At 36.4% G+C, this 10,459-nt stretch overlaps 1 protein-coding gene across 2 annotated transcripts in view; it reads left to right on the plus strand.

The window, feature by feature from the left end:
• Nucleotides 1-9,701, plus strand: part of LOC135744194 (integrin beta-1-like) — a 29,765-nt gene extending 20,064 nt beyond the window's left edge. The window contains exons 7-17 of one of the 2 annotated variants that reach the window (XM_065262175.2): nt 581-736; nt 836-931; nt 1,030-1,119; nt 1,198-1,338; nt 2,454-2,656; nt 2,744-2,982; nt 3,799-4,021; nt 4,160-4,392; nt 4,581-4,747; nt 7,317-7,394; nt 8,363-9,701. In XM_065262175.2, coding sequence (XP_065118247.1) covers nt 581-736; nt 836-931; nt 1,030-1,119; nt 1,198-1,338; nt 2,454-2,656; nt 2,744-2,982; nt 3,799-4,021; nt 4,160-4,392; nt 4,581-4,747; nt 7,317-7,394 — 1,626 coding nt within the window. In that variant the 3' untranslated portion in view covers nt 8,363-9,701. The remainder of the gene's footprint in view (nt 1-580; nt 737-835; nt 932-1,029; nt 1,120-1,197; nt 1,339-2,453; nt 2,657-2,743; nt 2,983-3,798; nt 4,022-4,159; nt 4,393-4,580; nt 4,748-7,316; nt 7,395-8,362) is intronic. The other variant, XM_065262176.2, reaches the window with a different exon arrangement.
• The last annotated feature ends 758 nt before the right edge of the window (nt 9,702-10,459 follow it).

Below are 10,459 nucleotides of genomic sequence, written 5' to 3' on the forward strand. Positions count from 1 at the left end.
ATCAATAGAGTAGTTTGGCACATCGTCTGCCTTTTTTCAGTTTACGTGGTCTGACGAAGCAGTTAATTTTACTTACAGGGTTAAGCATTGGCGTATCGACTGCCCTTAATTATTTGGTCTGACGAACCAGTTAACTCTTCTTACTGGAGTTAAATCTTGGCGTATCGACTGCCATTAATTATGAGGTCTGACAAACCTCTTAACTAGTTGTATGGTCAAGTTTGTGATTGTGAACTTGCAACAGCTGATGCAAGGATCCTAAGCGACAATTGAGATCCACTTGAATGAGTCAATATAATGATGAGTTAAATAGAATGATCAAACATTTATCTAAATTCTACAATTACATCAATTTGATTTATAATTATATCTATTTAATTCAGAATTACGTACGATACTGTCAGATATTTAGTTTCGTAATGTTAAAACGTCATTGGTAAGCGCCGGAAAGACCGAACGCGCGACGATCCTACTGTCATGATGTTTGGTTTCTTCCATTGGGCCAAACGGATGGAGATATATTTGATTTTTCCCTTACATGAGCTACTGGAATGTACTAAAATGCATGTGTCTGTTTCAGAATAAGATCGGCTGGAGAAACGTGACACGTCTGCTTGTGTTTTCCACCGATGCTGGATTTCACTTCGCTGGAGACGGAAAACTTGGCGGAATTGTGCTTCCCAATGATGGGAAATGCCATCTGGAGGATAACATGTACACTATGAGCCATTATTATGTAAGCATCTGCATTTTAACACCATGACCCAATCTCTGTTCAAGAATTCCTCACGAATATCTATAGACGTGTCATTAATTCCAATCTTTTTGTTTTTAGGACTATCCATCCATTGCTCATCTCGTTCAAAAATTAAGTGAAAACAATATTCAGACTATTTTTGCAGTAACTAAAGAATTCCAGCCTGTTTACCAGGTAAAAAGCCCATGCATATGCAGGTTCAAATGTGCATATTCTTCAGACACTGTAAAACAATATTTCAATCTGACAAACTGGTTGTGTTTTCTTTTTAGGAGCTGAAAAATCTCATTCCAAAGTCTGCTGTAGGAACACTGTCTTCAGACTCCAACAATGTGATAAATCTCATTATTGATGCCTATAATGTGAGTTAAAACTTTTCCATTCATGTCTTTTCATATGTATATTTTCATTTTTAACCTTTTCCTAAACCTGTTCCTCAGTCTCTCTCCTCTGAGATCAATCTGGAGAACAGCAGGCTGCCTGAAGGTGTGTCCATCTCGTACGTTTCTCACTGCAAAAATGGAGTAAGCAACACAGGAGAGGATGGACGAAAGTGCTCCAACATCTCAATCGGGGATGAGGTGAGAATCGATTTTTCAATTGTAGGTTGTTATTACCTTCTAAGTAATTGCGGTTTTGTGTCATGCAACATCAAAATATTGCCAAAAAGTGATTGAAAAGCAGTAATGTTTTCTTCCTTCTTTGGTATCTTTGATGTCATTCACCACTCGATTTGCGCAGCACCACCGTATGCCAAAGTAGTGCTTGTAGGGCAACAATACATTTTGTACGGTTGGTATGGCTGTCACAATTATTTAATAATCGTCTCCTCGCGATTGTTGGACCTCATCGCAATGATTTCAGATCACCGCAGTGATTGCACATCTCTTTAAAAAACACAAGGGGGAGCTGCAGCGCCTGTATAAACAAGACCATATCGGATGGCGCTCCTTAACCAGCAATTCCAAATTTGGGGAAGTGAAGGATGTTATTCTTAAGGATCTGTAAGGAAAAGATAGATTGAAAGATATTTATTAAATAATTAAATGTGTTATGCACTGCAAAATTACTTCTTAATAAATAAATTCTAAGTATTTTGTCTTGTTTTCAGTAAAAAAAATTTTTTTGTTTGTTTTATGCACAAAATCACTTAAATTTGATATTTTTGGTCTAAAAACTAAACTTATTTTCTTGGGTCATTTTGTTAATAAAGAAAAAGCATCTTCATTAAAGAACTTTTAGATAGTATTTTTGTCTTGTTTTCACTAAAAGTAAGATTTTTTTTTTCTTAAATAATTTTTTGCAGTGTGTGTATTAATATTTACTGCCAGGTAAACCTTGCAAAAGATTTAATTTAAATAATCGCAACAATGTTTGAAAATAATTTCATGAACAAACAAAATTTTTTTTATGAGAATTAAATGTCAAAGCAATAAAACAGTCAATTAATTGTCATAATCGTCACAATTAGATAGACAATTAACTGCCAAATGACATAATCGTGACAGCCCTAATGGTTGGGCATGAGTTCCTCTATTAAATTATTGATCTGCTGGGGTGCCAAATTTAGGTTTAGGAAGGATTTTGGTCTGTGTATATCCAACACAGGTATATTTTTGGAGACGTACAGTGATGCATTGAAGAAAAGTATCTGCTCATTTATTATTTCTGTGTGCATTTAATCCTTGCTTCGTAGGTAACGTTTGACGTAGCGATCACGGCCAAGGGTTGCCCAAATAATGGTAATCCTGAGGAAATAAAGATCAAACTGCTGGGTTTCACAGAGGAGGTGTCTATCAAACTTAACTTCATCTGTGAGTGTGAGTGTCACACAGACGGGATTCCAAACAGCCCGCAGTGTCATTTTGGCAATGGGACTTTGGAGTGTGGAGCATGCAGGTGAGTTATTTCACACGGCTGCTATCATCCATGCATGGTCAGACTTGAACCCTTAAACCGACAGGCATTATACGTTTTGCTTTTCAGGTGCAACGAGGGACGTATTGGCAGGGTTTGTGAATGTAGCAAAGACGAAGTGAGAACTGAGGATCTGGACGCGAACTGTCGCATGGATAACGGGACGGACATCTGCAACAATAATGGAGACTGCGTTTGTGGAACGTGCGAGTGTAAAAAGAGGGATAATCCAGAGGAGAGATACAGCGGAAAGTTTTGTGAATGTGACAACTTCAACTGCGATCGCTCCAACAACAAACTGTGTGGAGGTAAGAGCACTTTTTTGATATACACTCACCTAAAGGATTATTAGGAACACCTGTTCAATTTCTCATTAATGCAATGGTGTAATGGTGTGGGGGATGTTTTCTTGGCACACTTTAGGGCCCCTTAGTGCCAATTGGGCATCGTTTAAATGCCACGGCCTACCTGAGCATTGTTTCTGACCATGTCCATCCCTTTATGACCACCATGTACCCATCCTCTGATGGCTACTTCCAGCAGGATAATGCACCATGTCACAAAGCTCAAATCATTTCAAATTGGTTTCTTGAACATTACAATGAGTTCACTGTACTAACATAGCCCCCACAGTCACCAGATCTCAACCCAATAGAGCATCTTTGGGATGTGGTGGAATGGGAGCTTCGTGCCCTGGATGTGCATCCCACAAATCTCCATCAACTGCAAGATGCTATCCTATCAGTATGGGCCAACATTTCTAAAGAATGCTTTCAGTACCTTGTTGAATCAATGCCACGTAGAATTAAGGCAGTTCTGAACACAGTGCTAGTATGGTGTTCCTAATAATCCTTTAGGTGAGTGTATAGACCGGGTGTAGGCAAGTTCGGTCCTACAGAGCCGCAGTCCTGCAGAGTTTAGTTCCAACCCTAATCAAACACACCTGAACAAGCTAATCATTGTCTTTAGGAATTAGAAATCAGGTTAGATTATCAGTGCTTAGGCTAAAATATGCAGGACTGCGGCTCTCTAGGACCGAACTTGCCTACCCCAGGTATAGACTAATGTTAAAAAAAGTTTCAATCTTCTCAAGTGCTTTCTTGTCTGTTTCTTTGCATTATTAGGTCATGGTCGATGTGAGTGTCGGAAATGTATCTGTGATGCTAACTACACAGGTAGTGCATGTGACTGCTCTATGGACACCTCAACCTGTTTGGCCAGTAACAAACAAATCTGTAACGGTCGAGGCACTTGTGAATGTGGAGTGTGTAAATGTAGCGACTCCAAGTTTCAGGGCCCGACCTGTGAAATTTGCCCGACCTGCCCTGGAGTTTGTGCTGAACACAAGTGAGTTGTTATCAGAACACGTGTGCTATATATCTAATTTTGGTTATGCTAATACTGCATTTTACATTTAAAAATATTCCTAGAATGCAACAAAAGTTTTGAAATGAACTAAATGCATTTCTTTGTTGTGCCTCTCAGGGACTGTGTTCAGTGCCGAGCATTTAAGACGGGTGACAAGAAAGATACATGCGAGAAGGAATGTGCATACTTCAATCTAAGGATGGTGCAGAAGAAGGAAGATCTTCCTCAGCCGAATGACCAGCCCTTCATCAATCACTGCAAAGAGCGAGATGCTAATGACTGCTGGTTTTTCTTCACTTACGCTACCAGAAATGACAGCACTGTTGAGGTTCATGTGGCAGAGGAGCTTGGTAAGTGCCCGTTTTGTTTTTATAGTATACGATAGCATTTTATATGCATATATCTACTAGCATATAGTATTGTACGACAGCATATAAATTGCAAAAATGTTACATGGTCTTGAAAATGAATAGTAACTAATAACGTGATTTACCTTAATTCCCATAAATCCCATAATTCTTTGTGGCTGTTTTCACAGAGTGCCCCTCTGGTCCTGACATCATCCCCATTGTAGCGGGTGTGGTCGCGGGAATCGTTTTGATCGGTTTAGCTCTGCTGCTCATTTGGAAGCTGCTCATGATTATTCACGACCGCAGAGAATTCGCCAAATTTGAGAAGGAAAAGATGAATGCCAAGTGGGACACGGTATGTTTTTTTAAACTGCATTTTTATCTAATCCCAGGTATGTTTTTATTGAAGCATAACTTGTATTGTAATAGCAGTGGCTCTAGAAAATCTTTTTCAACTTCAAGAAATTGTTTGCCTAAAAGGACAATTTCTCAATTTACTCCCTCATGCCATCCCAGATGTATATGATTTCCCGTCTTTGGCAAAAAGCAAATCATTTTATTTAAAAGGCTTTTTATCTTCATATCTGGTGCTCGCAAATACATCCACTATTAAAGTAATCCACATGAATACAGTGGGTTAATATGTCTTTTGAGGCAAAACAATGTGTTTGTGACAAAACTATTGAAATGTTTCAAATATTTGACCCTGACTACAAAACCAGTCATAGGGGTCAAATTGTTTTAGATTTATATATCATTTATACATCTGAAAGCGGAATTAACAAGATGTCCATTGATGTATGGTTTGTTATGATAGGACAATATTTGGCTGAAATATACACTGCAAAAAAGATTTTCAAGAAAAAAAATTCTTAGTATTTCTGTCTTGTTTTCAGTAAAAATATCTAAAAATTCTTATATTAAAATGCTTTTTCTTGATGAGCAAAACGACCCAAGAAAATAAGTCTAGTTTTTAGACCAAAAGTATCAAATTTAAGTAATTTTGTGCATAAAACCAGCAAAAAATCAGCCAATGGGTTAAGCAAAAAAATCTTGAACATTTTTCTTAAACACTAAATTCAAGAAAAATTTGCTTACCCCATTGGCAGATTTTTTTTGCTTGTTTTATGCACAAAATCACTTAAATTTGATATTTTTGGTCTAAAAACGAGACTTATTTTTTTTTTGTTCATTTTGCTCATTAAGAAAAAGCATCTTAATATAAGAATTTTTAGATATTTTTACTGAAAACAAGACAGAAATACTAAGAATTTTTTTTCTTGAAAATCATTGTTTGCAGTGTATAGCCTAATCTGAAATCTGAGGGTGCAAAAAATCTAAATATTGCGAAAATCGCCTTTTAAAGTTGTCCAAATGAAGTCCTTGGCAACACCTATTACTTATGATAAATAAAGTTTTAATATATTTACGTTAGGAAATTTACAAAATATCTTCACGGAACAAGATCTTTACATAAAAATGTAATTTAATTTAATTTTGACGCATACAATGTATTAATGGCTATTGCCATAAATATACTTGTGTGACTTAAAGGGATACTATTGTATATTGTTTTAAATATGCTCATGTTCCAGCTCCCCTAAAGTGAAACACGTGATTTTACCGCTTTGGAGTCCGTTCAGCTGATCTCCGGGTCTGGCGCTAGCACTTTTAGCATAGTTAAGCATAATCCATTAGATCTGATTAGACCATTAGCATTGCGCTAAAAATTAACCAAAGAGTTTGAATATTTTTCATATTTAAAACGTGACTCTTCTGTAGTTACATCGTGTACGAAGACCGACAGAAAATTAAAAGTTGTGATTTTCTAGGCAGATATGGCTAGAAACTATAATCTCAAATTTGCATAATAATCAACGACTTTGATGCCGTAACATGGCTGCAGCAGGCGCAATGATATAACGCAGCGCCCGAAAATAGCTATTGAAAGTTACCAAGGGGACTATCTTCAGGCGCTGCGTAATATCATTGCCCAATATCAGTGTCGCTTTAAGACTGGTTTGTGGTCCAGGGTCGCATATAACAGCTAGTCATAATATGTGCAAGAATGAAAGTTATTGACATGACTGCCACAATATTCAAATTTTGCGATTTACGGTATATGTTTATGTTTTGGTTTCAGTATCACAACCTATTTTTTTTTCTCACAAACATATCATTTTACTTTAAAAGAAATGTCTTATCTCACTTAAGTCAGTTTCATGTATTTTACATTTTTACTTACGCTTTAACATTGCGAGTCCTGTATAAGAAGATCAAATTGTATTTTATTTATAAACGCAGTATTTGCCAAATGCTACTTATTTTCTTTTTCTCAGTAAATCACCCTTATTTAATATTTTATATTTGTGTCAAAGTAGTTGGACGTAACCATGTATGGTAATGAGCAGTTAGTAGTGTTGCGATGCCTGACCTTATTTTGTGGGGTGTGGCCTGTCTGATACTGTGATGATCGTTACTGCCATCTACTGTTAACAGGCAGTATTACATTTCTGGAAGGCTGAAATGTTAAACTGACATTAAGAAAAGGACTAATTATTGTGTATAGTTTAATTATTAGTAAACGCTTTACGAGGTTCTTGAAAAATGTAAATCTTTCCATATAACATTGGGTTAGTTGGGGATCTGTGGGCAGGCTGTATATTAAAATAAGGTTCATGACACTTCTAACTAGGTGTAAATGTACATTTATTGATGGTGTTAAGCATAATACTATGTTTATTTGGTATAAAGGGGTTTTCTTAGGTCACCCACATACGTTGACGGTTTACAAGCTAGTTTAGAGAAGCCCACTGACAGCTTTATTTCAACTTTTCTTCTTTTCTGTTTGTTGTCATGCTATGCTAAAACGTTTCTCTTTCCAAAACTTTTCTTCCTGTTTTCTTTCCATCCTGCCTATCTAGCAAGAGAATCCCATATACAAGAGTCCCATTAATAACTTCCAGAATCCAAGTTATGGATCTAAAGGCGTCACACTCTGAGTCTGTACTCTTGTTTGCTGCATGCACTGCCTAAATATCTCTCTCCCTTAGTCTCTCTCTCTCTCTCTCTCTTATTCATACTTCATCTAATTTACTAATTATAGGATGGTCGTTTGTTCACAATGCTAACATAGTATGTACACTAGACATGTGTGACAAATGTTACAAATACGCATTCTTTTTCCTACTTTATCATCTGAAATACAGAACTCATTAAACCTAAAGATATTAAAGCATTTATGCATATATTTAAAGGTGACATAGAATGATTGAACGGGGTATTTATCCTTGTTCTGTGATGTGACATGTAGACAAAAAAAATGTGTTTATGTCTGTAATGCCTTAGAAGCTTCCTAAAAACCTCTCTCAGATAGCTCTATTAGGGTGGGGAATTTTAAACAAGTGGTTTTGCACCTATTTGGCTCCCCCTACTGGCTTAACTTGCAATCTCATTACTGATTGGCTGACTTTGCTGCCACTCAAAAAATGTAGCCAATTATTTTAAAGTGGAGGGGCAGTGAGATGCCTGTGATGTCATGAGCATCAGTTTTTCAGATTGGGCTGTTTTCTGGCTGACATTTCTAAAAGAGGAATTTCTATGAGACTGAGATGTTTAGCATGTCTAGCACTTTTTGTATTTTTGTGAATGCGGGTAGACTACCATTATTCAACAAAGACAAGGTAAAAATGGTTTTTCATTCTCTGTCCTATTTAAATAATTTTTAATTAAGCTACAGAATGGAAGGAGAGTTTATTTTGGTAATTTCAAAAAATCATTGAACATATACTAGACAGATGCAAATAAATATGACAAATTATTTAACTGTCTTGCTTTGATGTTTGCTGGTTCTGTGCACTTTTTGTGTAACCATATTTGCTGTGCTTTGTATTAACCTGAATGTATTTTATATTATGTTGGTTATATGTAAAATTGTCCTAATTCATATAATTTTGTGTTTGCTGTCCAGGGTGAGAACCCCATTTACAAGAGCGCTGTGACCACGGTGGTAAACCCTAAATATGAGGGCAAGTAATGGACACGAGCGTCGATCTCCAAGCAACACTGTATGCAAAGCAATTCAAAAGGAGGAGTTTCAAATTCAAGTTTTTTTTTTTGTTTGTTTGTTTTTAAATCACCTTTTGGCCGTGCATTTGCCACTGATCTATTAATCTGTGTTTCTATGCATCGTTTTGACATTTGTACAGTATGTATAAACTTTTTTATGCAATCTTCGACATTTCAATGTTCAGTTTAATTTTTCGGTCTGTCGTGCCTTCTTTTTCTGAATGTTGAAGCCGATCGCTTTGGGTTAGATAATGGAGGATGTTGTATGTAAGATGTTGTCGAGAAGAGAAAGAAAATGTTATCCAGAGAGAAAGACAATCTATGCTTCAGTCATGCCTTCAGTGGCAAAATCAGGTTTGTGTGTTTTTGATGGTACAGAAATCATATCAACCTGTGGATGGAGCATTTCTTCATTGGGATAGTAGGTAGGTGTTGCTGACTACTGCTATGTGTGTGCATGGTGCTTTAATACAGATGCACACATGTCTGGGTGTAGAGATTTATGTGACTAGATGTGTATAGAAAGAGGAACTCTCGCTGTCTTTGGACTGAGAGTCAGATGGTAAAGTCACCCATCTAGCGCAAGTGGTTTATTAAGCGCACAGTAATGATTTAAGAAATCTTAAAAGGACAGTGTTAGCATTATTTTTAGTTGTTCTTTGCAGTACCCAAAGTGCATCTGTCTTGTTTTACTAAAAACCAATCAAGCATCTTTTGCAATGTGACGCTGACTTGGCAACATGTCGTTCCTGTGACCACTGAAAAGACTTTTGAGGGACATTTGAATCATGGTCTGTGAATGAAACAATCAACTTTTTTATTGTAATTATTATTAAAAACATGTTGCATGAAGGGAACTTCAGGTTTTACAATACGAGAAGGTGAACTCAGGTCACTAATTCTTTAATTAATATCACTGATGCCAAATATTTACTGTCTGCTGTGCAAGAACTATGTTTTAATATACTGTCTGTAACTCTAAGTGGACTTGGTATTTGTTCTTGGGTCCTTTTTTACAAGATCATTGCCCAAACAAATTTTCAGATTGTTGGAAAAGGTCAGTGTTAAGAGAAGGATTTCTTGTGTTTTCCTTTAATTTTTAAAGTTTAATCTTTAAAGTTTTTTTAAGCTTGATCGCATCACACAGACTTAGTGTTTTTAAAGTGCCTTTTTTCCTCGTTTTTGCATCATCACAGTCTTTTGTTTTATTATTTATTAAATAAAGAGCTGAAAACACTGGACTACATTGTAATTGTCATGCATTGTATTAGTATAGTTTATGGTAATCTGTGTATTTAAAAATGTTTGCATGGTTAATTCCTCCGGTCACTGCTACAGTTTTTATTGTTTTGTTTATAGGAACTATCAGTGTTGCCAACTTATTCTCAGGGAAAGTTGCTAAATGGAGGTTGTTTGTTGATAAAATTTGGCAAGTATGTAGTACATGACTTCTTGGAATGCTTAAAGGGACACTCCACTTTTTTAAATATGCTAATTTTCCAGTTCCCCTATAGTTAAATATGAGATTTTTACCGTTTTGGAATCCATTCAGCTGATCTCCGGGTCTGGCGGTACCACTTTTAGCATAGCTTAGCATAATCCATTGAATCTGATTAGACCATTAGCATTGCGCAAAAAAAACAGAGTTTTGTTATTTTTCTTTTTTAAAACTTGACTCTTCTGTAGTTACATCGTGTACTAAAACCGACTGAAAATTAAAAGTTGTGATTTTCTAGGCAGCTATGGCTAGGAACTATACTCTTATTCTGGCGTAATAATCAAGAACTTTGCTGTCGTAACATGGCTGCAGCAGGTGTAGTGATATTACATAGTGCCCGAAAATAGTCCCCTGCCACTGAAAGTTACTAAGGGGACTATTTTTTAGGCTGCTGCATAATTTGCGCCTCCTGCAACCATGTTACGGCAACAAAGTCCTTGATTATTACGCCAGAATGAGAGTACAGTTCCTAACCATATAGCTGCCTAAAAAAATCTTTAC

Source organism: Paramisgurnus dabryanus, chromosome 6 (genome assembly GCF_030506205.2).
Source record: "Paramisgurnus dabryanus chromosome 6, PD_genome_1.1, whole genome shotgun sequence".
NCBI lineage: Eukaryota > Metazoa > Chordata > Actinopteri > Cypriniformes > Cobitidae > Paramisgurnus > Paramisgurnus dabryanus.